The 27,862-nt window shown below is 41.9% G+C and overlaps 1 protein-coding gene across 1 annotated transcript in view; it reads right to left on the bottom strand.

Moving 5' to 3' along the window:
- The window catches only part of ALDH1A2 (aldehyde dehydrogenase 1 family member A2), a 177,241-nt gene extending 151,983 nt beyond the window's left edge, over window positions 1–25,258 (bottom strand). The window contains exons 1-2 of the mRNA XM_029574784.1: window positions 25,029–25,258; window positions 24,013–24,388 (exon numbers count right to left, since the gene is read on the bottom strand). Coding sequence (XP_029430644.1) covers window positions 24,013–24,129 — 117 coding nt within the window. The 5' untranslated portion in view covers window positions 24,130–24,388; window positions 25,029–25,258. The remainder of the gene's footprint in view (window positions 1–24,012; window positions 24,389–25,028) is intronic.
- Between the last annotated feature and the right edge of the window lie 2,604 nt (window positions 25,259–27,862).

The raw sequence follows: 27,862 nt of genomic DNA, 5'->3' as shown, positions 1-27,862 counted from the left end.
GGAGGAGATTTACTAAGCTATGATATTGTATAATGAGAAGGGCAAAATATCACAGGGGTGGGAGGGGCATGTTCCCACAATATTTTGCCCCTCCCCAGGAAAATATCTCAGCGATAGCAGCCCGTTGTTTTTTTTATCGTGGAAAACCTCCATGATAAATGGCGCTGACCAGCCATTTCCTCCTAGCACATGATAGAAGCAATGGCCAGTGGGCGCCATTTTTGCAGATGGTGTCAACCAATCCTGGAGCTAGAGAGCCCTCCCAGCTAGCATTGTACCACCGATGATGCAGGTTTGGATAGGGGTTCTAGGGGTCCAGGAGCCCCCCTAGATCACCACGGTCTACTTTTAATACAAGGAGAATGTGGTGGGGAGAGGTGGGGAAGTCCACTATATACAGGGTGATCTTCTATTTTTAGAAGTGGGAACTGGGGTCTGGGGGATGTTTGATAGGCAAGGGGGTTTTGATAGGGGTGGGGGTGAATTTATTGCAAAGGGGAGGGGTATGGAAAGGGGTGGGCAATGTCATGCAATGTTTCTTCTTTTTTTTTACTTTTTGCGTTGGCAGCATCTCAATAGGTAGCAGGGGTCTCGCAAGAACCCGGGGGGGCTGTTTATTGTTGTGGCAGTGATAGGTATTTTTCGGCCTCCTGTTATTATAAGAATCCTCTCAGGGACATCGGGATGCCCGCTAGCATCCTGATATCACCAGGAAAAATAACTACAACTTTTTCAAACACACTAAAATAATGGGGCTGATTTCTTTTTTTAAGTCAGTGGCGTTATTTTATTTGCAGGAGATTAACTATCTATTAGTTGATTTGCATGCACTAGCTAATTGTAATAGAGGTAGAATTTTTTAAAATGTATGATATATTTATATTTACATTAAAATGTATTAGTCCCTTAAAACAAAAAGGTCTAAGCAATGTACAGTATAAAACATTCATAATCCCACCATGTTGTCTATAACAAAAACATACAAAAATATAAAAACAACATTTACTAGTTTATAATCCATACTTGAGCTGGGAGAAGTCCCTTCAAAATGGTGGTGTTTAGTGGCTACACTGCATGGTAAATGCTGTTTTATGTGCATTCTAACGGTATTGCAGCTTAGTACAGCCACCTATAAGTTTGTACCTGAGACAAGAGAGGTGAAAAGTGACTTGCTCAAGGTCACAAAGAGCAGCAGTGGGATTTGAATCCTAACTTCCCTGAGTAGCAGCTCACAGCTCTAAGCACTAGACTACTCCTCCACTCTCCCACTGCCCATCAATTTAATAAACAATATTTTTACACTTCTGCAGCTTCACACATTTCTTTTTTAGTACAGGAAGAGGATTTAACCAAATCCTAATTATCGCATCCCACAAGATTTGTTTCTGGATGATTGGAGGAATGAATGGGAATTTTCCTAACTTCAATGACTTAGTGGTTTGTCTCACTTTCATTCCATTGAAGTGATCCCTTTTTCATATGTGGCTTCCTCCTTGGAGAGTTTTAGATGACAAAATGTGTGTGTGTGTGTGTGTGTATGTGTGTGTGTGTGTGTGTGTGTGTGTGTGTGTGTGTTGGGGGTGGGGAGAGTAGGGGAAAAAGGGGGAGGGACCAGAAGGAGAGGGGACATCTGATGTCAAAGTATTTCATGTAGAAATCACAGCTGTTTGGCCCTCGGCATCTTCTCGTGGGCTGGAGGAATTAAGAAATGTACATGACACTTGTTTTGGATATAATTTTAGCAGCATTCAAAAAAATAAAACAAAACAGAGCATCATTTCCTTTGGTAAATATTCCCCAGTATCACAGTTACTGGGCACCTGTGCCTAAGTCTGCTCAGGAAATTTCATATCCTTTCCCATCTGAGGAACTTCATTTCCTGTCGTTTAGCCACTTTTTTAGAGCAAGAAGTGTTTATTACTAGTGGAATGGTACAGAGATGATTAATCAGAGGTGCAACTTATTTTTGTGGCCTCATGATGTTTTTGTTCTGTGCTAGTATGATTAGCTTCACCATGCACAGAAGGGGCATAGGAGAGCGAGGAGGGGAAGAAAAGCACAAAACAGGACATAGTCCAGTGAATCCTGATGATTGGCTGGATACCAACTAATACCTTGAGTCTGGCAGCCTAATGCAAGGGGTTAGGGAACAGCCAAGAAAACCCAGAGAATCTGGTTTTATTCCCTTGTCTAACAGATTTTTAAAAAGGAAATATACAAACTCCCACAAAAATCAAAACTTAGTTACCATTTAAACAAACAAAAAAGAAAGTTGGACTTTAATAAGACATAGTACATGAATATTATAAGTGCTAAATCCCAGGTCCCTGGTAAAGCGTTTTCACAATTTTTAAATTATACATGATACCCTTCAGATACACTGACAAAGTAACTGAGGATTGTTGGCAGTCTCACTCACTGGATAACTATTAGCACATCACTTTCTGTGTTCAGACTCAGATTTTAAACTTTTGGTGACTGAGGCACTGTAGCCATGAGAATGATCTTGTATGGCATGGTTTACATGGAAGACACTGTATGAATCAAATCATTACAGTACTATTTAAGCAAAAATTAAGCACTTTGAACAGTTTTTAAATCTGCTTGTTAGCAGAGGAAGCAAATGCAATTAGTTGGGACATGCATGTAAAAAATGTAGTTTCATTTTTTTGTTTCATTTTAATTTTGTAACATTTATCATGCACAAAATGTTTTTTTGCACAGCTTAAAACCATTTAGTGCATGCTAAAACCATTGAGAGGGAGATTTTATAACATTGCACTTAGAGCTAAAGTCTGACAGTAGGAAGCTCACACCCACATTTTTAAAACGGCCTCTTCCATGCGTACGTCCGCTTTGAAAATGAAAGGGTATGCGTGTACCCCAGCCCATCTTGTGTGCACACATTTACATGTGCTAGGGAGCAGGTTAAAATGTGTATGGAAAACCTTTATGCACATACTTTTGAAAATCAAAAAGTATGCATGTAAATGGTTTCCTAGTCTCCTATCTGAATGCATCCTTCCCCCCACCCCCCCCCCCCCCCCACACACACACACACATCCCAGAACACATCTTTACACTGTATGTAAAAGCACATCTGGAATCCCTTCTGAGCATGCTTTCATGAACAGAAATCCCCAGAAATGTTCCTAAAGCTGATTTAGGTGCATTAAACCAGGTTTTACATGGGTAAATACTTTTGAAAATTCAGCCCTTAAAAGTGCACAAAAATGGCTTTTGCGCATGCTAAAACCCATTTGGGGATAATGTTCAAAGCTAGTTACATGCATAAAACCCAGTTTTCTGCACGTGGATGGCTGTACTAAAATAGCCCAGGGCCAAGGGCATAGCCCGCTTTCGTGTGTACTGAGCAGAGGAGTTCCAGGGGGCTGGAGCTAGATGCAGAGACAGCACTTCCAATGATTCGTTTTTGAATTTTAAAAGTGTGCGCACATCTTCTGCACTCTAAAGAAGGAGAGTTAAACTTTATGCAAGTGAAGGTGTGTGTGTACTTGTCCAAACTGTAGATGCGTTCTTACTCACAGTTAGTACCAGTAGTTCTTTTTCCTTTTCTCCCCTTTTGGGAAGGATCCTGGATGGAACTGCAACCTCACAGGTCCACAGATGGATAGGAAGAGGGATAGAAAACCCTTCCTCCCCAGATCTTTCTTCAAAACAACTTCTTTTGGTTCTCGACACTAGTGCCTGCCTTTTGCAGCGGGTCACCACCTCGGATGGGCAGGTCTTCCCTATCCCTGGGCATCCTGAACACAGGTTTCCCCTTTCCTTGAGACCTGGAAAGGCCCAGGTGTCCAGCAAGACTCCTACCAAGTAGAAGTCCAAAAGCCAAAATATTCCCAGGACAACCACTCTGCTCCTTGGGAGAAGAGCACAGCAGAGGAGCCCGCGAGCTGTCCTGAAAGATCCCAGGCAGGGTGGAGCCCAGGCCCCAGGTAGGCCAAAAATATAATTAAGGCAAAATCTCCAACCTTCCTCTTGAACTGCCAACTTAGACCTCGCTCAGAGCCCATGGCGGAGCTCTGCTATAAAACCTTTGCATGGGATACCCATTACAGCACCCTCAAGGGGAGGGGCTGTACACAAATGGATCCTCTCTTACTAACTGCACTAAAATTATTTCCCAGGTGTTATTGGTAACCTGAAAAGGTGCCCGTATTACACAATATATAAAGGAGGTTCTCCATTTTGTGCAAGAGGAAAAATCTGGCTCAGTGCTGGCTACCCATTGGGAACTGCTTGTGATATAAAATGTAAATATATATATATATATTTCAGGCCTATTTAATGTACAGTAACTGATTTAGAGGTCTATGTAGTAAGTATTTTTCTTATAAAAAATGTAAAAAATATCCCTTTAGTACATCAGATTCATAGTGACTGAACATTGTTCTGGAAACAGAGAATCACTGAGATGTAAAATCAGTGCAGTTTTGTGTATAAAAATGATCAAAGCTCTAAGTGTCCAAACTTGGAATGATTTTTAAATTTTGGAAAGTCAAAAGTAGCACAGTGGCTGTGTTAGTCTACTTGGACCCATAGAAAGAAAAGTCAAACAAGCTGATACCTTTATTTTGGGCTAACAATACATTTGGTATTAGCTTTCAAAAGCTACAGCTCCCAACCCCATTCTGCACTGACTTAATGAAGACAGCACAACTCTCAAAAGCAAGTTCCAAATATATTTACAGCTGACTCAAAGGGTATCACCTACAACTTATTTGTTGACCTTCATTTCTGGGAAGTCAGATTGATCATTCCCTAAGGTTTCTGTTTGAGAAATAACACACAATTTGAAAACAACAAAATACTTTCATCTCTATTTTTGAATCTTTGTAGCATTTTCAGGATTGGCTGGCACAATTGTTCAGTGGCAGCACTGTGTGTTGCCGTGCAGAAGACTTGGGGTGAAATTCAGAGCCTGACTTCCGCTCCTTGGGCAAGGCTGGGAGTGCTGAGTAGACAGAATTCACTGATCTGGAAGAAGGGAGTCTCATCCATTTGTCAGGGTACATTTGGCCACTAGCGAATGGTACATTTAGGAAGAGGCATTCCTGAAGAGGCTGGATGGCCAGATGAAGCTTGAACCAAGGCTGGTAAAATTAGGCTTAGCTTGGTAGGTATCTTAAAATGTAGTTGTAAAACTGGAGCATGCTCAGGATAAGGAATCAGAAGAGAGTCATAGAGCAGGAACACTGGAGCAGGATTGCAAGGCTGGATGAAGAGTAGGAAAAAAACACATGACAAGCAGAGGTTCCAGAGGACATATCCCAAGGGTCTAGTGTATGTCAGAAAGCTCTGTTGTTAAAGCTGGTATTTAGCAATCTGTAGTTATTTAGAATAGTTGTGGGTGGATCCTTGGCCAGTGGCAGATGACCACGCCCTCGGGGGAAATCCCGAGAGGGACCACTGGTCAGGCTTAGTGTAGACAGACACACACTAGTTCTTTTATTAGACAATATAGAAAACCACCAGAGGTGGCAGTAGTGAGCTGGAAGCGCCCGGCTGGGCTGTAGTCCCTTAAGTACTGAAACAGCGATCCCCAGATGGCTGAGCTGTAGAGAAACTAAGAAAGTGAGTAGGCAAAGCATGCGGTGTTCAGGAACAAGTCCTTGATGGTAACACTCCCACAATAGTCTCTTAAGGCAGCCCAGGAGTTGGTATACATTAGGCCCTCGAGGAGCGAGTACCTGGTTCCAGAGAAAGCTCTGAGAGATAGATGGAAACTCACTGATGTTGTAAGCAGCGATGACTTCTTAGCAGAAGTGATATCCAGGAGCAAGTCCAGGACGTGGGCCCTCGAGGAGCGAGTACTGGTTCCGGGCTGCGACCTGAAAAGAAAAAGAGAGAGCGAGGCCCCCAAGAAGCGGGTACCTCTAGTGAAGTCCGAGGAGGCAGAGTAGCTAGGTTTGCGGAGAGCGAATCCCAACTGCAGCGACCAGGAAGACGCGAACCCTTGCTAACTCGTTAGCGAAAACTGAAACCTTAAATATCTGGAGCTAGTGATGTCATCTCAGGGGGATGCCCCTGAGGTTCGCGCCAATGCTGGTACATCAGTCAGGCCGCACACACATACGTGCCCTTAGGCATCTGGTCAACATGGCGGCCTGCAGCATCGAGCTGGTCCGGGAACGCCGGAGGAGGACGGCCTGGAGACGCCACAGCAGCTAGCCTTCCATCAACCTCGAAGGGAGTCGCCAACGAGGTAAGATGGGCGGAGCAGAGACGTCGGACAGCGACGGACACAACAGTACCCCCTTCAAAGGGCGATCTCCTCTTCAGGTACCAGGTTTAAGTTTTGAAGGATGCGCAAGATGGAATCGATGAAGCATCACTTATCCACGATAATGGTCTGAGGCTCCCAAGTGTGAACTTCGGGGCCGAACCTTCCCATCTTAGGAGGTATTCAAACATCTTGCCTCGAGAGCGAACATCCAGTATCTCTTGATTTTGATCTCTAGTCTTCTTCTACATAGATGACAGGTGGATCTTGAAATTTGAAGACAATTCGCTGAGTATGAGCGGTTTCAGGTGAAACGTAGAATGGGTTATGGAATTTGACCAGGTGGTAGCTTCAAACAGTAGGTGATTATGCCAATACGATGAAGAACTGGGAATGGACCCATGTAGCGAGGAGCAATCCGAAAGCAGAGTAGATGAATCAGAGGTGTTTGGTTGACAACCAATCCTTGTCTCCTGGCTTGAAGACTGGAGCCTGCACAAATAGCACATAGTAGTACTTCTTAGCACGGTCACTCGCTTAAATGAGCATGTCCTTGGTCTGAAGCCACAGTCTATGGAAATCATTAGCAGTGGTTAAGCTGCTGGGGACATCACTGAAACTTCAGTGGAAGTGACAATGTTGAGAACATCCAAAAACCACTTCAAAGATGACAGTCCAGTACATATAGCTGGATGAAAATTGATGGTGCTGCCAGCGGATACGGACTGGGTAGTTACCAAGAATATCTTCTTCGGGTCTAATATGTGCTGTGGCTCATCAGGCACATCCTCCGAATGGAAAAGAGCGTAACAGAGATACTCTAAGGTATAGGATCCATGAATACGGTATTGATGTTGAGCGCCTTCAAGCCACGGTGAACGTTGAAGGCGTATGAATATCAGCAGCAATGGAAAGGGCTGCTGGGGACGTCATAGCGTTCTTCAATAGAAGTGGCGGTGTTGAGAAACGTCCAAAGCCCACTTCAAGTTGTAGTGCCATAGTGGATCTTCTGAATTGGCGAGAGGACTCTTCAGATATTCCACTAGAGTTTGAGGAGTAAGGTTGCCTCCTTTCCCTGAGTCCACCAGGGCAAGAGTCTGAACTGAACCCGGTCCGCAGGTCAAAGAGATTGGGAGAGAATGCGGAGGAGAAGACATGGTAAGGCCCAAGAACAGTCCTCCTGCAGGACTTAGGCCCTGTCCGTTTCCCGGATGAATGAAGCATGTAGAGACATCATGGCCAGGCTGACCGCAGTACATGCAGAGACCGCGCTTCTTCTGAAATCTTCTCTCTTTAGAAGTCAAATGTCCACGACCAAGTTGCATCGGTTCATCTTTATCAGCAGCAGAAATTACTGGAATCTTTCGAGATGCAGGTATAGAGCTAGCCTGATTCAACCAAGATAACATCCTTGGCCGGAGTTCCTTCACTTTGTCCCGGAGCTGGTGATCAATCTGAGTAGCCAAGGCTACTAATTCATCCAGCGAGTCAGGTGTTTCACGAGCAGCCAGCTCGTCTATTAAATGGGTATCCAGGCCTCTGCAAAAGAGAGTCTTGAGACATTTGGGGTCCCAGCAGAGTTCTGCCGCAAGAATTTTAAACTCTATGGCAAATTCAGCCAATGATCTGTTGCTTTGCTTCAAATCCACCAAAGCAAAACCGGCTACAGAATTTCGAGCAGGGTCACCAAAAACGGATTTAAATAAGTCCATAAATCCTTCTATGTCCTGCAAAATAGAATCCTTGTGCTCCCACAAGGTAGATGCCCAAGACAAGGCCCTACCATCCAAGAAAGAAAGGATGTAGGTAATCTTGGAGAGAGCAGTAGGAAATAAAGATGGTTGTAAGGTAAAGTGCATGCAGCACTGGTTTAAAAAGCCCCGAGTCTTCTGTATTTCTCCAGAGAAGCGGATCAGAGCCACCAGTGGTACAGCAGTCTTTAAAGTTACCTCCTGTTTCATGGTTAGAAGCAGTACTTTAAACCTTCTGTGTGTGTAGCTGATGAAAAACTGAAGTAAGTTTTTCCAAGGCATCCTGTTGTTCTGCAGTGCGCTGAGCCATGCCCAGTATAGCCTGCAAAGCATTGAGTTGTGCTGGATCCATGTAGTTACCCGAACTCTGGAGTCAAGCCAAAACCCTGTAGTCAAGCTGGATCCTTGGAAATAAGCCGGATCCATGGAGTTAAGCCGGATCCATGGAGTTAAATGGAACCCTGGACATATGCCGGATCCATGGAGTTAGCAATCTGTCAGAAAGCTCTGTTGTTAAAGCTGGTATTTAGCAATCTGTAGTTATTTAGAATAGTTGTGGGTGGATCCTTGGACCAGTGGCAGATGACCACGCCCTCGGGGGAAATACCGAGAGGGTATCTTAAAATGTAGTTGTAAAACTGGAGCATGCTCAGGATAAGGAATCAGAAGAGAGTCATAGAGCAGGAACACTGGAGCAGGATTGCAAGGCTGGATGAAGAGTAGGAAAAAAACACATGACAAGCAGAGGTTCCAGAGGACATATCCCAAGGGTCTAGTGTATGTCAGAAAGCTCTGTTGTTAAAGCTGGTATTTAGCAATCTGTAGTTATTTAGAATAGTTATGGGTGGATCCTTGGCCAGTGGCAGATGACCACGCCCTTGGGGGAAATCCCGAGAGGGACCACTGGTCAGGCTTAGTGTAGGAGACAGACACACACTAGTTCTTTTATTAGACAATATAGTAAACCACCAGAGGTGGCAGTAGTAAGCTGGAAGCAGCCGGCTGGGCTGTAGTCCCTCAGGTACTGGAACAGCGATCCCCAGGTGGCTGAGCCGTAGAGAAACTAAGAAAGTGATTAGGCAAAGCATGCGGCCTTCAGGAACACGTCCTTGATGGTAACACTCCCACAATAGTCTCTTAAGGCAGCCCAGGAGTTGGTATACATTAGGCCCTCGAGGAGCGAGTACCTGGTTCCAGAGAAAGCTCTGAGAGATAGATGGAAACTCACTGATGTTGTAAGCAGCGATGACGTCTTAGCAGAAGTGATATCCAGGAGCAAGTCCAGGATGTGGGCCCTCGAGGAGCGAGTACCGGTTCCGGGCTGCGACCTGAAAAGAAAAAGAGAGAGCGAGGCCCCCGAGGAGCAGGTACCTCTAGTGAAGTCCGAGGTCGCAGAGTAGCTAGGTTTGCGGAGAACGAATCCCATCTGCAGCGAGCAGGAAGAAGCGAACCCTTGCTAACTCATCTTGTTAGCGAAAACTGAGACCTTAAATATCTGGAGCTAGTGATGTCATCTCAAGGGGATGCCCTTGAGGTTTGCGCCAACACTGGTACATCAGTCGGGCCGCGCACACACGCACGCCCTTATGCATCTGGTCAACATGGCGGCTTGCAGCGTTGAGCCAGTCCAGGAATGCCGGAGGAGGACGGCCTGGAGACGCCGCAGCAGCTAGCCTTCCATCAACCCCGAAGGGAGTCACCAACAAGGTAAGGTGGGTGGAGCAGAGTCGTCGGACAGTGACGGACACAACAGTGTAGCAGCAAAAGTCTGTCTCTGTTGCTCTTCTTATATATTATCACCAATCAGAGCCCACCCTGTGCTGAATCAATAGAAACCTCTGAAGGCATGTCTAAATACTTGGTATTTGGAGGGTAATTATCCCTTGTCACTCTGATTCTTTACCTCCCATAGATCTTCTGCAGCTCCCAACTTCTGCCTGCTAGGGCCTTTGATTCAAGCCTTATCAATCCTGACAGTATACCTCCACCTCCTACTGTCTCCTCCTGGGGCCTCAAGGCATAATTTATCCAGATGTTCTTGGTGGAAGCCTCTGAGTAAGTTATTGGAATGTATATTCTGAACAGTCTCCCAACTGCGCTCTTCTGGATTATACCCCTTCCAGTCAATTAGATAATACACTTGTCCTTGGATGTATCTTGAATCCATAATCTGCTTGGCAATGAATTTTTGTTTTCCCTTCACTATCACTAGTTAAGGAGGAAGTGTCCATTTACTTGCAAGTGTGTTCTCTCTGTAAGAATTTAACAGGGTCACATGAAAAACTGGGTGAATCCAGAGGCTTGCTGGAAGTCATACCCTGAAGGTCATATGATTTACCTGATGATAAAATGCCCCATGAATTTCTGTTCAAGCTTGACAGTAGTTCTTCTTGTACATACTTGTTGAGACCAACACATTATCTCCCACTGTAAATTGCAAGGGTGAGAGGACTTTCATCGCCATCTATGTGCATGTCTCTTGACATTCTTTGGCTCTTTCAGGGGCTTGTTGGACTTCAGCATGCACCTCCTGCAAATTCTTGGTCTACTCTGCCACAGCTGAGACCCTAGACTGTGATTCTTCTCTTTAGTAGACCTAGAGAATGAAGCTCCCCATGGGCATAAAAGACCATCTTTTCTGTTGAGGAGTGTGCAAATTCCATAGTAGGGAGCAACTGAACTCAGATATTTTGGTGATAATTACAAAAACAGTGAACGACCTGCTCCAGGGTTTGATTTTCTCATCCGGTCCATCCATTGGATTGCGGATGATATGCTGGTAAGAGGACTTGGATTTTGAATATTCTGATTATCTCTCTCCAAAATCATGCTGTAAACTGGATAACTCATCAGAGATAACACATGATGAAAAACCATGGTCTCGCACCACCTCTCTTATCAATATCTCTGTAGTTTCCCTTGCTGAGGGAAAGCCTTTTGTTGCATCTTTATAAATGAGTCTACTACTACCAGAACTGTGGATTTCCCTTGAGAGAAAAGAGTAGGTCTTTGATGAAATCCAGAGATATCTATTACTGTGGTCTGGACAGTACTTATAGCGGCCTCAAGAGCCCTTATGGACTTTCCTGTGGCATATTGGTTCATGCACATATTTCACAAGATATTGGACATGTCTTTATGTCCTGATGATCCCAACCCAGCCACCAGACATTATGGCTTACCAGTTCTTTTTCTATGTATGTCAAGGTTATCCTGCTAATTGAGAGTCATGGCGTGTCCATAACACTTCCAAACATAAAGCCCCTTTTTGGCACATATAGTTCCTCTTTCTTATAGATACAATCCCTTTTGCCAGCTTACCTTTTTCTCTCCTTCATACTCTGCCATTATCTGTTTCAAATCTAGAGAATATAGGTCCCTGGTCAGTTCCTCCTTAATTTGTTCTGTGATACTCTGCTTTTAGATGCCATGATAAAGTTCTTGTCTCAAAGTATAGTGACTGCTGTCTCCTTGTCAGATGTCTCTTTCCCCTTTCATTAGGACAGAGCATTTGCCTCGTGTCTCTGGATGATAGATCATTACAAAGTTGAATCAAGAGAAGAACAATAACTAGTGCACTTGTCTGGAATTCATATTTCAGGCACCAGCATTCTTTAGAAGTTCTGGCTTCTTGTGATCTGCAAATTCTTGGATTTGGTGCCTTGTTCTCGCCAGAAAATAACACCATTCCTCAAATACTGTCTTTATCACCAGTAGCATTTTATCGTTTTATTAGTTTTTCTCTGCTGCTGTCAAATTATTGGAAAAGAAGCAACATATTCCCTGGCACTGTTCTCTCAGACAGAATGCCCCCCATGGCTGACTTTGGTGAATCTGCTTCTACCACACACAGTTACTTTAGATCGGTTGTACTAAAATCGAGGCAGAAGTGAATGCTGCTTTTACATTCAAATGTTTGCCACTGTTTAGAGGTCCATTTGAATGTGATTGCTTTCTTCCGAACTGCTGTCACTTGGAGAATCCTTGGATGAATCACCAATAGGAATTCATATATCTTAAGAAACATGTCACCCCCTTCACATCCTTTTAGTTTGGCCATTTCATCACTGCTGAAGTCTTGTGCAGGTCCATTCGTAAGCTTTCTGGTAATATTATGTAGCCTAGAAATTCCATGGACTTTTTGTCAAACTTGCATTTCTCTAGTTTTAAGAATGGCTTGCGTTTTCTTAGGCAATCACCTGACATACTCATTGGTCATAGTCTGCAAGATTCTCCAAGAATCTCAGAATGTCATCTGTATAGACAATTTTGTACTGGTCTAAAATATCTCAGAATAGTTCATTTACAAGGTTTTGGAATGTAGCTGGAACATTCTTTAATCCAAATGGCATTACTAGGTACTCAAAGTGTTCATATCACATTTTCCATTCCTCCTCCTCTTAAATGTGGATTAGGTTATATGATCCCCTAAGATTTAACTTGGTGAAGATCTGAGTGGCTTAGAGAAGCTCCAGGAGCTCATTAATGAAAGGGAGAGGGTACCAGTTATGGATAGTGTCTGCATTAAAGGCCTGGTAATCCACACAGGGTCAGAGAGGACCATCTTTGATACAAAGATGATTGGTGCTCCTGACACTGAATTTGAAGGTCTGATGACCCCCTTCTTCAGATTTTCATGCAGATAATCACATAATGCCTTTAGTTTGGACAGGGAGTAAATTTTTCTGAACAAAACCTCCATTTAGTTGCAAGTCGATTGGGCAATCATAAACTCTTTGAAAGAATAGTATGTCTGCAGCCACGTTGTTGAACACATACCGAAGTTCTAAGTGTTTCTCAGATAGCCATTCCACATTTGCATTTGTTGCTGAATAGTTGTATGCTCATTGTTCTTCCCTTCTAAACTGGGAAGACAATTCTGTTGGCAGAAAGTAGAACTGAAGGTTATCTGATGCATCTTCCACTGAATGTGTGGATCATGATGTACCAGGCATGGTAATCTCAAGATGACTGCAAAGTCTGAGGCATGGATGAGATCAAAACATATTACTTCCTGGTAGTTGTGATTTGTTGTCATTATTGATAGCTCAGTCTCTTGAATCACTGGACCTAAGGGGGAGCCAACAATAGTGTCCACTGCCATGCTTATCCTTATTGTATAATGGAATATTCTGTTGCTGGGCAAAGACGAGGTCCATGAAACATATCGAGACACCTGAATCGATTCTGGCCTATTGGAACAGCTGACTTGTTGGTGTCCTTTGAGCCTGTAATGCAAGCAGAGATGTCTTTGTCATCTGTCTCCATGATTTCAAACTTTTCTATGTCAATGACTGCAGTAAAACAATTAGTGACAGATTTCAAGATTGGAAAAAGTAAGGCAAATAAGCATTCCAAAATCCCCCCAATCATTCTGCTTCCACAGTTTTGAAAGAGTGCATTATTTTGTGCATTAATTTATTGTTCTAGAACTTCAGTAATGAAATCTACAGGGAAAAAAAAGTACAGGGAAAACCCAATGTAAAAAAACCTTTTTTACATAGGTTTTTTTTACATTTGCCTGCCCCTATGAGTGTTTTTCTCCAAGGGTATAATTTAATGAATAGGAAAAAGATCCACAAGGGCATTTAGCACTAGTTTGTTTGGTGGGGGCGGTTGCACAGAGGTTTTTTGGGTGTAAAATTTCTTCCCTTGCAGAAGTTAAAGGAAAGTAAGTCCTTAAGCAAAATATGTGAACATAAACTAACTGGTGGACATTTTGCATGTTTCTGCCCTACTTAGGGCCAGTCCCCAAATGGGAACTTAGTGTCAGTGTTCTCTCTCACTAGCTCCCTGCGATGACATTCAAGTATGCCTTTCTCCAGCTTATATCATCAACTGCAAAGCTGTATGAAAGATTGGGGATAGATCTAAAATGGTGTGGAGATTAGGGAAGATTTGAATGTGTTTAGTACTTTAAAGTACATCTTTAAATGTACATCTTTAGATGTACATTTAAAGATGTATCTTTAAATTTAAATTTAAAGATGTATCTTTAAATGTACATCTTTAGATGTACAATGGTACATCTTTTTTAATAACCTTAAAAAAGATGTACCATTAACTTTAAAGTACTAAACACATCTTTTGTGCCACATTTACTTCAGAAGCATGGTACCCATTTCATGCTAATAAATCCTGCTTTCCATGACAGGAACAAATTAAAGGCAAGGTGAAGAAATCGCACCTGCTCCAACCACTGGTGGCTGTCCTATGTGCAGAAGAGGGTGTGGTTTCAGGGAAGGCCTCCTCCCTGAGAATTCTAGTGCTTGCCATTGAGTCAGTTGAGGAAGGCTGGGGCATGGCGTTTCACTTTGGATATCAATCTGCAGGGAAAGTGGAATGCAGCCTGTTTTCTTTCTTTCATTCCATGGAACATAATCCTAGCACCAAATGCCGAGCCGCCCAGCCTCCCATCTTTATTTGTCCTCTCCCCATTGCCAGAGTTGAGCCTGTTCATTTGCAAACAGCAGCACATCAGACAGGGCTAGACCTGTATTGTTTGTTTTCAAAGCCATGGGGGTAACCCATTTGAAAAAAACACTCAGCTTATCCAAATGTTTTTGTTTGCATGAGTTTGAATTAGGAGGTTTGGTTAATTAGTTTAGGAGATTAAAGTGAATCTTTACAACATTCAGTAGCTAACTTACTTTTAACTGGAGAGGGATTTTTTTTGGGGGGGGGGGGTTGGGGGGGAGGGTTGCAAGCACTAGCCTATCAAAGTCAGATGGCTGAACTGGGACTACTCCACTCTCTTAAATTATTTTGGCTTTTTTCACTCTTCGGCTCTCACAGAAAGGTTTGTCATTTATTATCTTAGCTAAGTACAACAGAACAGTCTGTTTTCCTTAAAATTTAAAATGTCTAAACATAAAATGTCTATGTTAGTTGCATGCGAATGACATAACACAACACTATTACGAGGCGCTGTTCATTTTGGAACTTTGAGAATGTTATTGGAGTAATGCCGTAGATTAGAGAGGCACATTGGTTTCGATAGCTTATGCACATAAAGTTTTTACATGTATAAAATTACATGCATGAACTATCAAAATGAATAAAACAAATGAATAAAACAAGGCGAAAAAAACCCCCAACAATGAAAACAAGTCCAAAATAAATGAACAAACCAAAAATGTTTTTGTGTGCATCCTCACTGTAGAGTACTATACTCTGTTAGCATGGATTTTGTTTTTTTTCATAAAGTCAATGCATTTCTCCCAGACTGGATTTGATAGAAGCCATGTCTCCATCTATGTGTTTTATTGTACTAAATGCATTCAAAAGTATTATTAAAGTAATCATTTTTATGCATTAAGAATAATCTGTTTTCTGAACTCTCCTTCCATTAGCCCACTGGTCAAAGCAAAGAGTAGGGAAAGGATACCATATGTGGATTAAGTTTGGCCTGCAATAGGCTTATATTTTTTTGCAGACAGGTTTTTGCATTCATAGAATTATCATTCATCATAATATCATGACTTATCATAATCAAATGCATTTTAAATGAAATGACTTGCAGGGGCTCTGTTGACCCTGAAATTCTGACACAAGAAAAATCAGCTTATAACACTGGAGAAATTGCTGGAATATCAGCTTCATTTGCAGTGGCCGCCATCTGGCCTGATCACTCTCTCTGGCACGATAAATCACTGGCAGGATCCTTACCTTACCACATTTGATATCAACTCAGCAAGACTTGGTTTTGATGTGAAGAACTCCAGATCTGTTAATTCAGAGACAAATAGCAGAGGCACTGACCTACAGAGCGCAAAGTCTATATTAGACCCAAGTGAGAGTTTTTAGCTTCTGGAACATTCCCTCCCATTAGTATCTACCTCTGATGTTTCAACATTTCAGAATAAATTTCTTTTCTCCCACAGTGTTCCAGTGACAACCTCTGCTATTGTAGCAATTCTATTTGCCATCAGTGAGGATAAAAAGAAAGTGTTAGCAAATAGAAAAATTAGGCATGCTCTAAATTATCAGATTATTTGTAATGAGAAGATTATACTAACATTAGTCTAATACAATACATTCAGTTGTACATATTTGTTCAAATTTGCCATTTTGTGGAATATGTCATTTCTGATGATTATATCAAACAAATACCTGATGACTCAATATCATCTATCATATAGTCCACAAAAACAATAATCAAATTTAACAAATTAAAAGGACCTGCTGGTTTCATAAACAATGTGGATGGCCTATTTATTTAGGAAGTGGCTCCAGGCTGTTCCCCACTATCAAATGGCCTTTTTTTTTTTTTAATGAATTTTTGTTGGAGATTATCCCCCAGCCTAGAAGGTGGTGAGATATATTGGAAGATTCACTTTCTAAGTTTAATGCTGCTTTGGAAATTTAAACTTTTGAAATGAAGAGAACATACGCTTGGGGTGATTTTTTGAAATAATGGATTTCACACAATAGAGATCTGTTTATGGATATGTGTATATTTCAATTAAGAAATTCACAATTTTGAGAAGCTAAAATGAGTTTTTAACTGCAACAACAATTCATTAAAAAAAGACCATTTGATGGTGGGAAACAGCCTGATGTATGATTGAACCTTGGAACCACCTTCTAAATCAATAGGCTGCCCACACTACTTATGACACCAGCAGGTCCTTTTAATTTGATAGATTTGACCCTTGTTTTTGCGGACTATATGATTTCTGATGATTAACAGCCAGTGACTATTTCGGTTTTGGAAGGTTGCTGTGGCATCAGCTATATAAAGGTGATTACGATCCTGCTCTTTTGGAATTCAAACCCCTGCAGAGGTGGTCTGTAGCATGTAGTGTGATAAGTATGGAGCTGGTCTTCCTCCTAATTACACATATTAATTGCACTGAACAAGATAATAGCTTTGTATCAGCAGCATTTAAGTTCCATCATACAAAGTACCACTTACATTCTCAGGATTGTCACTTTGGACATCCCTGATGAAAACCTTATAAACAAACTGTCTCTGAGTGCTCACCAGGGTGTGAAGTAACAATTCCCAGGAGAACAATCTGGGATCTCTTTCAGCAGCTCCTCCTTATCAGATAAATGTCTTGTTTTCTCTTAACCTATAATATGGCAATTCCAAGGTTGTGATAGCATTTACAAGCTCAACAACAAAAAAATAAAATTATCTACTCAGATATTATTCTTATAAGTATAGTGCACTTTTTTTTTTCTTTTTTTGTTGATCTAATGAAAGGTATCACAACTCCAAAATATCCACTTTCTCTTGGAACAACACAGCAGCAAACATTTTTAATCTTCTTTACCGAATTCTATTTCTTGACATGATCAAATAAACTCAACAATTCTGAACCTCCTAAATCTAAATTACTGTTACCTCTAGTCTTAGCAATAATTGTGCCATTCTTGCTCAAACCCATAAACACAAACAAAACATCAGTCTATTTCCTTCCTTCCCCCTATTTTGGACCCCACCTTTCCTCCACTGAAACCCCTTGTAATTTCATCAGAATGTGGGTAAAGCTCACTGGTCTCCCTGCTGTTCACAAGACAGGATTTATGCTCAATGTACTGAACACAATGACACATAATCACTAAATGGCTTCAACCACCATCCTGGCTTTAATCTGATAAATTTTTCACCCAGACAGTGGAAATACCTATCAGCATGTGGAGACATGAAGGTCTACATTGATTACAGCTAACACTTGAAGCCTAATAACTAACCACCTTTTAAGAGAGCACCAATAAATAACCACATGCGAAGGTTAATTTAATGCAACCCTTAGCTGTTATCTAGTATAGTACATGTCGCCAATTTAATCCACTAAGCAATGGCTGAGTTCTCAGGAGAGCTGGCTGCAGTCAAATGTTGTTATTCTAGGTTCAATGCTTTTAAACTCCCTAAAAGCCATTTAGGAAAACTGCTGGAGAAGTTACCAAGTCACCAAGAAGCTCTTTGTGTAAACAGGTAAAGATCAGTCTATATTAGACCCAAGTGAAAACAGGTAAAGATCAGGAAATAAGTTACCAAGGACTTGGGATTCTAGTGAGATGGTCCTGCATCTGTCAATATGGCTCTTTATGTGTACAAGAGAGACAGAATTAGTATGTGGGTATATGAGACAGAAAGTTTGTGTAAGAGAGGAAAGTATGTGCAAAATACAGAAAAAATGTTTCTGTGAGGTACCCAAAGATAATTTATGTGTAAACAAGAAACAAAAACTTTGAGGATGAGAGTGAGTGAGAGAAGTATGTGTGTGAGAGAGAGACCGACAGAAAAACTGAGTGTGTGTGTGTGTTAGAGAGAGAGAAGGTGTATATATGTGGGTGTGAGATAGAAAGATAATCAAGGAAAGAAAAGCTCATATCTGAGATATCCAAAACAAAGGACTGAGTGTGCATCTATGAGATAGTGTATGAGACAGCATATGTATGTGTAAGAGAGAGACAATGTGTACGTATACACAGGATGATGGTGCATTTGTAAGTGTATGTCAGAGAGAGAGAGAGAGTCTCTGCAGCTGAGCGTGTGCTGAAATACAGTGCACAGTTTCTTAACGTGCAAGATTATTTATTTTTAACTCCTGATGCATTAAGCTAATGGTATGCTAATGCATCAGATGTTAAAGAATGCACCTTAACCCAAAAATGTGTGTACTTTCATGCACACATATACATGTGTAAGATATAGCGATCTAGGTGCAACAGAAACACATGTAAGTAGCTATTTTGAAAGACACTTATACAAATACATTTTCCAACTTACTCATGTATTTTTACACCTGCTAATTATCTGCTGTAAGTGATATTAAATGTTTATTGTGTAGTACTCATTGGGAGGGAGGACTGAGTGAACTGGTGGGAGTTTAGGCTGAAGAACCAGTGCAGAAAGCATGTCTTGTGCACATAAATCATAATTTGTGCACAGAGCATGTTTTCTGCACATTAAATCCCAACTACAGGCCCTGGCACTAGAACTCCAGCTTCTGCCCATAGATGAATATTAGCCCTGGAAACTTTACTCCACCTCAGACCAGGAGTTACGTTTCCAGTGCTAAGAAACAATGAGGTAAGCCAGCGCACCTCCCTGCACTGGGGGGTAATAGCTAATGCCATCATTAGCATGGTAGGGCGCTAACCTGTACACACATTGTTGTGTAAGCATGTTTTATGTTCTCAAAGCTCCTTGCTGCTTTGGCAGAAAAGTTTACACTCAAAAAATATGCACACAATTGCGGGTTAAACTGTGTGCTCTCAGCGCAGTGCACCTTTTTACATCAGCCTCCGAGTGTGTGCAGGTATGACTTAGACTGTGCATGAGACTGCATATGTGAGCTGAGAAAGAGATTGAGTGAGTGTGAATATCAAAGTATACAAGTGCATGTTTGAGAAATTAAGGGCCCACTTTACTAAGTTTCTTTTTCTCATAGAATGGAAGATGTGCTTTAATGAATAAGGCCCTAAGTTTTTTATTTATTTATTTATTTCGGATTTTTATATACCGGCATTCGAGACCGCAGTCACATCATACTGGTTCACATCAAACAGGGGTGCATAGTAAAACATTAACTATAACAAAGGTGCGGAGAAAGGCAGTTACATTTAACAGGGTGACTAGAACTTGGCGAAGAAGGAAGAGAAAGGACAGGTAAGTGAGTGTGTCTATGTACAGGAGAGAAGGGTTCATGAGGCTTGAGAGAAGGACTGAGTGTGTGTGCACGAGACAGACTGTGACTGTCTGAGAAGACAAGTGTGTCTGTTTATAAGATAAAGTAGAGTGGTTGCCGTCTTAATCCATTCCTTGATGCTACGAAAAAGAGAGTGCATGAAACTGACAGGATGTGGCAGTCTAGGGTGCAGATTTGTGAGAGAAAAAATGACAGGAGACAGAGACAGAGACAGAGAAAAAATTCCCTATGAGATGTAGAAAATTAGAGGCAATTTGTTTTTGCTAAATGTGTGGCAGCAAAACTTTTAAGTAGAGTCAAATTTCAATGAAAGCAATTTCTGACAGTTTTATTAAAAACTGAGTAGCTAATAAAGAAGGATTTCCCTGTGGCACTTGCAAAATATATTGAGATACTTAACCCTGCTAGTATCAGTCTTTTGCAGTTTGGACATATTCTGACTCTTGAAGGTTAATCCATCCTTCACCTTTCATCCCCTGCTATTTATTTTGTGCAGATATGGCTGAGATAAAGTCATTTTCCGAGGACCAGCAACCCACCTATTAAAAAGCAGGACAAATCTTGGGAAGGCTTGGTTAGAGAAAGCTCAGTGGTCTTGCAAATATGAATTGTGCAGGATATTTAAACAGAAAAACAAGTTTGAAACATATTAGACTGCGATGAACTTGTGAAAAACTAGTCCTGAAGAAAATGTGCAATAGAATTTATAAATCTTTTCAAGTTAAGATTCCTTAAGGGGCACTGAAAAACTAATATAAACTGGGTGGCATTTGAAAATTAAACACATGTACAATTACAAGAAGATACAGTAATAGCATTGTTTTACCGTATACTCTTTCCTAAGTAACTTTGGAGTAGGTATAATTTATCAAGAGGGAATTCGTGCTGACGCTTACGCTCGATAGCTCTGCACTGCCGACCCATGAGTAATTTAGCGCCCAATGAATTAATGAAGCGAACAGCATTTCAGGCGGGTGTGAGATTGGTGCTATAAACATGGAAGGAGTGAGGAGGAAAATGTATTCCCACTGAATAGGGCAGACAGACGGTAGTAGTGTCCCGATGTGGTCAGTTTTGTAAAGAGAGCACCCAGTTAGGTTTTTTGTTGTTTTTTTTTTAATTGCAAACTTGAGCAAACTTTTTAAATCTAATGCAAACCACTCGGTCCGGCTTTGCAGCCGTGCCTTTGCCTTGTTTAGCGCTTGTTCGGCCTCAATTTCTGTAAGTTGCATCCGTTAACTGTTTGTTCTGCCTTCTAATACAAGAGCTGGCTTCAGGTTTTGCTCCATACAGCGTTAATTTTGGCTTTGAGTAGGCGCCAGTTCATAAATTGATTTACAAAAAAAAGTTTGCATCAAGTTTGGGTGCCTGGTGAATTAAGTGTTTAGAGACAATTTTATATTTTTAAGAGCAATGCGCCTATTCAGAAGTACACGCACACTTACACACACAGCGACATGAAGGGGAAAAATGGAATTGTAAGAGTGGTAGGATGCCGAGTCCCCATGCACTTTTATATCCTAGACAAAAGGCGCTTACAAGCCCACCTTAGGGACCCAGATATTCGAGTTCTTCGGAGCAGTTTGCATTCCTTCCTTTTGGAAGGATCACTGGAGGGCTCTTTTGGAAGCAGCCCAACCTAATCCTGCAGCATGCCTTGGGAGATTCATGTAAACCCAGCCACACTAACCAAAGTTATTAGAAAAGGGTTATTTCCTGCAAGTTAGGTGCAGTTTACTTTCTGTTTTCTTTGCCACACTTAAAAAAAAAAGAGAGATGATTCACAAATAAAAGGATCTATTAAATCCCAGAATTCATTTCGGGTCATTCTTCCTTGCAATAAGTGGGAAAATTGATCCTTGTGTTAATGCTTTGCTTTTTTCGGGAGGGGGGGGGGGGAGAGAGAGAGAGAAATTTGCCCTACAATAGATAACTATAATAAAGGAAAATAGAAATTATATGATACTTCAAGCGACTGCAATAAACTATTTTTAATAATGCACCAACCTGATGACACTAGGCTGATAACTGCTTGCAGCGTGGTGAGAGAGAACCTGCTGATTCTAGGCATAGTTAGAAACAATTCCGGAGGTGTGTAAATGGCTCAATATCTGGAGCAATTCAAGCCAAGTCATTTTTCCTCATGCTTCAAAAAAGTCATTGGAGCTGGTTCGGGAGATATTTGGCTCTATCCCACGAAGACTCACCCCAAACATATTTATTATTATTTGTTTGCACCTTTCAATTTCTTGGAATAGAGATCATGTGTCAGAATTTGAGGATGTTCTTTTCTATTGAAGTGAAAGATAATATTTTTTTAAAGATAACCATTCGTTTATGATAGACAATTATTTTGTTTTGATTGAAACAATATGAATTTTTTGTTTTCCATATTTCCTTTTACTTATGCTTTATTTATTTTATTTATTTATTTATTTATTTATTTACGGATTTTTATATACCGGGGCACGTGAATAACATCACCTCGGTTTGTTTGTAATTTATGTGATATCAACTATACATAAACAGAACAATTCAAAAAGCAACAGGAATAGCCTCAGTATTAAAAAAAAAAAAAAAAAGACAAAATAGTTCTGTTGTGGAGTTTAGGATGTTAGCACCCCATTCCCTAGTCAGCTACAAAAGATAAATAGAAAGCAATTGAAATCCTGAAGCAATGTAAAAATGCTGTTTCAAGATACCTTTTCCAATATCAACAAATAATACAAAAAGAAAAAAAGACTTTCCATCATGGGTTAATGAGTGTTTTGCTTGTAAATTCATCTGCATCTAGTGCCCGATAGTGTTCTAAGAACACGAATTTGTACAAATTAAAGACCTTGAATGTGACATGTCCATTTCAGATTACAGACGTTGCTTTTTGGGATAAACATTAAATTTTCTAAACTTTATTTAAAAAAAAATGCACTCCTGTGCTTGTCAGTAGATGGAAGCTAGTTTCGTTGGAATTTTAAGGTATCGGAAAACATGGTGCACACACTATTTGCATCCTAAGCTTTATCCTGCTTAGTAACTTAGTATTGTGACAAACACATTTGCTATTATTACAGCCGAAGTATTATTACCGTTTTGTATTTTGCCTTCCCTTTGGACTCAAACAACATACAAAAAATAAGTTCAACAATAATTGCTCTTGAACCCCCTTCTCCCATCCCCAAAATTTAAAAAAATAGTTGCAAGGGATATAATTATTTTAAAAACGAGCCCCCAGCAATAAAATCACGTTGTGAAAATGAGACCTGCAGATAGTTTACCTGAAGCGTTCAGGTCATGCCTGTTCGGTATTTACTGTTAGAAGTCTCCAGAGGTGCGCGTTCAGTTGCTGGGCAGTGGGAAGGCTTTAGGACGTAGAATATCTGCTGATTTCAGCGCCGGGATTAAAAAATAAGACACCCCCCCCCCCCCCCGAGCTTCGATGCCATTCTGCAGTAAAATCTTACCAGCACAAACATTACTAGACTTTGGCATCAGGAAAACAGGAGCGTCAAACTTGTGTTTGGTTTTTTTTAAGTGAAAATAGGGATGTAATAAAAATGAAATAATGTAACAACAGATGGTGACCCAGACCAGACGAGGATAGAGAGTCCCATCATATTGTTACTGCATGACTCTACAGAATAGTGCAAACTTATGACATACAAGAGCAAAGCCCGGGAAGAGTGAAAACCAACAGTTCCATGACAATGTAATTGGGCAATGACTTTGAAATACATGGAAATAGGAGCAGAAATGTAAATTACACTGGTATTTGGACTTTAGCCTTTCTCCGGTAACTCTTGCTGTGGAGAGATGTCCACGAGTTGGCGGACAGTAGATTACATTGAAAGAAAAGTAAAATCAAGGACAGATTCAGACAGCAGAGGAGTTAGCAAGTGGTCTCTCTGCAACTAACTGACAGAATTATCGGTATTTCCCATATTTCCTTTATTTAAGCTAAAAGAAAAACAAACACACACACAAAAAAACAAACGGTCCCCAAACTACCTATTGTGCATTAATTAAAACGATCCTGATCGTGTCTGTTTTCCACTGCCGTGCCTTGGATCCCATTGGTAAAAATCGATAGCAAGTCTTAAATCATCGACTATACACACATAAGGCTTGCCTAAATCGAGCATGCAAAACATATAAAATGAGAGATGTGTATTAGACAAATATCCTTTTCTTTTCTATGGCACCGCGCCTGCCCAGATGTTTGCAGAAGTTCAAACAGCTGCGCGCCTGCGGTTCTGCACTGAGGCACCGGGCTTCACTTCGTGCAGATGGAAAAATGACTTTAGTCAGTAACTGGGAGCCTCTGCGCGCTAGACCCCCCTTTCCCAAGCCTTACCTTAGTGTACTTGATTTCCAGGTTGGGAGTGGGAGACGGCAGAAGGTGCAGAGATGCCATCAGGGCTGCCGGGTCTGTCTTCACTTCTCCTGGCATCTCGATTTTACTAGAAGTCATAGTCGGAAGGGGCAGTTTTTCGTTGCCTTATTACGCTGGATTGGAGAAAGATCAGCGATGAAGATGCTGCAGTAGTTCCTCTGTATATAGGCAGGTGTCAAGTCGGCTCGCTCTCCTTATTGGCCATGGGGAGAGAGGCAGGGGGCTGGACCAGCCTACCTAGGATGATATAATTACAACCCGAGTATTGACACAGGCCACCAAACGCAAGCCTTGCCAGAGACTTCCAGAGATCAGCAGTCAACAAGCCTCTTCCTTCCTTAAAAAAAAAACACAACACAACAACAAAACATAAGTCCGTTCACAAGACAAGTGCCTATTTTAGCCCCATACCCCGAGGTGCGTTTGAATTAAATTTCATGCAAGGGGGGAACATAGCCCTGAAGATTTACATGCAATAATTAAAGAAAAATTAGCACCTGACTGTTAGCAGCAATCCAGCGGAAACACAAAAAGGTTTTTAAACAGGGGGAAGTGTTTCTGTCTTGCTGCTTAACACCACCACCACCGCTAACTCTATGAATTTAGCCCCACACTGCTAAGAGACCGCAGAACCGCCAATAATTGTGTGGCGAGGGAGAGAAGAGAGTGTGAGCGTAAAGGTATGGACTCGGAGAGGGAGAGAAGAAACTAAGAAGGGGCCAGTATTTAAAATGGGCTAAAAAATAAGAAGGAACCCCCCCCCCCCCTTCATATTCAGGCCAGTATGGCAAAATCCCTGCCCAACTGATGACACTCAAAAATAAACCTGAAGAATCCAATAAAGCAGTCTCTTCAGGCTGTTGGAGATCAACTCACTGAATTAATGACTATTCCAGCATCCCTCCTTTCACTCTGTCAGCTTTGCAACCCTGCAATCTCTCTTGTTTCCCCCCTCCCTATCCATGCTCCGGCCCTACCGTTGTGCTCTCCTGCTCCGAGCCAAGCAGCGCTGGCCGGGCTGCTGTGGGCAGAGAGAGGCCGCCCTTACTCTGCCAGGCTGGCTTCATCTACTGAAGAAGAGAGATGCAATACCATGCACTCCTGCCCTGGGTTTTGGCTCCGCTGCATCACCGCTGTGGTGTTCCTCTGTGGGGCTTGGCTGGTAATATGAGACGAATTGGGCTTTGAGACATCCGAAGCTCCAAAAAGAACCACGCTCTTCTTATATCTGGGCCAGTGTGTGTGTGAGAGTGTGTGTGTGTGTGAGAGAGAGAGAGAGTGAGTGTGTGTGAGAGAGTGTGTGTGAGTGAGAGAGAGAGGAGAGAGAGTGTGTGTGTGTGTGTGTGTGTGTGTGAGTGTGAATGTGTCTATTTTTAGGCATTAAACTTCCCTTGTCTCTCTTCCTCTTTGGATATACATCTATGATCCAACCTAGCATCCTCTTTTTTGGGAGCTGTGATGTCATGTAGCTGTAACAGAGGACCAAATACTTCACTTTTGTCACTAAGTGTGTCTCCTTGATTGCAAGGGTGAGAGTAACAGATCTGCACCGCTAACTGCTGCTGCATCGGCAGGTTGCCCCATCTTTCCCAAATGCTTCAATTACCAATCCTCATCACTGAAGTAAACTTTTCAAAAGAAAAAGGGGGCGCTTTACTCATCATCCCTGGCCCCAATGAGCAGGGTTTAGTCATTCTTTCAGTCTGAGACTGAACTTTCTTATCTCCCTCAAACTCTCCTCTCTCTCTCTCATTCCCCTTCTCCTCTGCCTCTCAGATTCCTGTCCCCGTCTCTACCGGGCAGTCTCTGCCTTCCTCCTCCCAGAAGGCATGTCATTTCCTGGCGCAGAAAGTAGCTGGGCCAGCCGGTGCTCGAGGAAACCTTTCCCACAGCCCGGAGGAGTGCTCGGCAGCTCCGACTCCCCGTCCCCGGGGACCGGCCGCTGCCAACACATACTCCTGCAGCGTTTCCTCTCTGCGGAGGGCGTGCAGGGTCTGGCCAGATTCCGCAGATGCAAGGCTGATGCACATGTCCTGCATGTCAAAAAAAAAAAAAAAAACCCAAAAAGAAAAAAAAGAATCTTAACTTTTTCTTCAATTACAGTTTCCAAACTTAAGAAGTGAAGTTTAAAGGTAACAATGTCTTTGCTTTGTTTTCATTCCCTTTCTCCGCGCCTGTTTCTAATGATTAAGACTTATCTGGATCTTATTCCCCTGACTTTCTTGTCATTTCTGAACGCTTCATCTCACAGCGAGTCTTCAGAAATCTAAACACAGCCTTGAGGAAACCAGCATCGCATTACCTCCTGCCTCTCTCGGCAGAAGAAGACAGCGAGAGGAGAGGCAGGGGCTTTGGACTGCAGGCTGTAATTTGTGAATAATGTTTTAACCGAGCTGGATGTTTGCCCTTTATCTCAGCCACCTTTACTCTCAGCAGGTCCGATTTTCCAAAAAATGTCCTGCTTTCTTGCAGCACCTTACATCAGAGAGGCTGAATGTTAGTGAGTGACAGTGATTAATGCAAGCAAAACAACCGGCAATAAAGGCATTAAAAGGTGAATTTTAAAAGCCTAGCGAACATCAAAACCGGGAGATACCCAAATATGTTGGGCTGGCAGGCGCCAAGTGGATTTTAAAAGTCGCTCAGATACTAAATACTTCCTGCTGCCTGAACATTTTTTCCGCAAAAAAAGGGGAGGGAGGGGGCATAAGCATCCCTGTATTTCTCAAAGAAACCAGTGCCTAAATATAAACGCGCACAAGCACACACCCGCCGCATAACTTTACTTCTGCTATGGATGGCTTGTAAGTTACAAAACAAAACAAAAAAATGACACAGATCTGCAGGGTTTTAAAGGTTGGGGCTAACAGGGGGGGGGGGGTGGTGAGGAAGTCCTATCCTTTTCTCTGGGTGAACTGAGAACGAACTGGGGCAACTGTGCTGTCATGCATGTCTATTAAAATTCCCCTACTTACGTGGCAGAAGCAGCATTTAAATGCATAGACATTAAAATTGCGTGCACATGTGCTTGCATTCAGCTTATTTTATAACTTGCGTGCATATACGCACATGTTATAAAATAGCTGCATCCCTGCGCGCAGTCTGGCAAATGTGTGGACATGTGCGCACATGCGCCTGTTTACAAGTTACTGTCTCTGTGTGCAACAGTGAGTGGCCAAGAAGTACCTGCTTAGAGCTTCATCTGTATTCTACCAACCAATACTTTATCTGTGTCAATCTGCTGCCCTCTGCTGACCAAAAGGGCATATGGCCATGATGAATGGTGTGTGGAGAAGGTATAATAAAGACTTGTTTTCAAACATTGATATGGAGGAGGTATTTTATGAAACAGAACATCAGAAACATTTGTTCTCTTCTGTGCTAAATAACTAATATGGGGGCCAATGTAATAAGCTGCGGTAAATCTTCAGTGGGTTTTTGCATGCAGTATTACGCCTGTATGTAATAACCCGGTTAGCGCGCAAAAACACGCCCACAAATCTGCGCAAAAGGTTGTGGCTGGTTTAGCACAAGTCCATGCATATGGCATGCAAAGGAGGCAATTAACTATTCACTGACAGTACCGAGAGCCACACTGGCAGGAGAAAGGTTAGTGCAGGTATTTTTAATGCTGGATTTTTAGCACCTGGCTCAGGGCAGGAGTTAAGTTTAAGTGTGTCTGAGATACATAAGCCATGCATATACCTCTGGATATGCCTCATAGTAGTAAACCATGCCAGCTGTACAGTTCTGATTGCATATTTGTCTTTACCCACACCAACAACAAATGAGAAACGAGCGGGTGCTTTAC

Source organism: Rhinatrema bivittatum, chromosome 13 (assembly GCF_901001135.1).
Source record: "Rhinatrema bivittatum chromosome 13, aRhiBiv1.1, whole genome shotgun sequence".
In the NCBI taxonomy this organism is placed as follows: Eukaryota; Metazoa; Chordata; class Amphibia; order Gymnophiona; family Rhinatrematidae; genus Rhinatrema; species Rhinatrema bivittatum.
The sequence above is the reverse complement of the archived record's forward strand: the minus strand, read 5'-3'. Positions and strand labels throughout refer to the sequence as shown.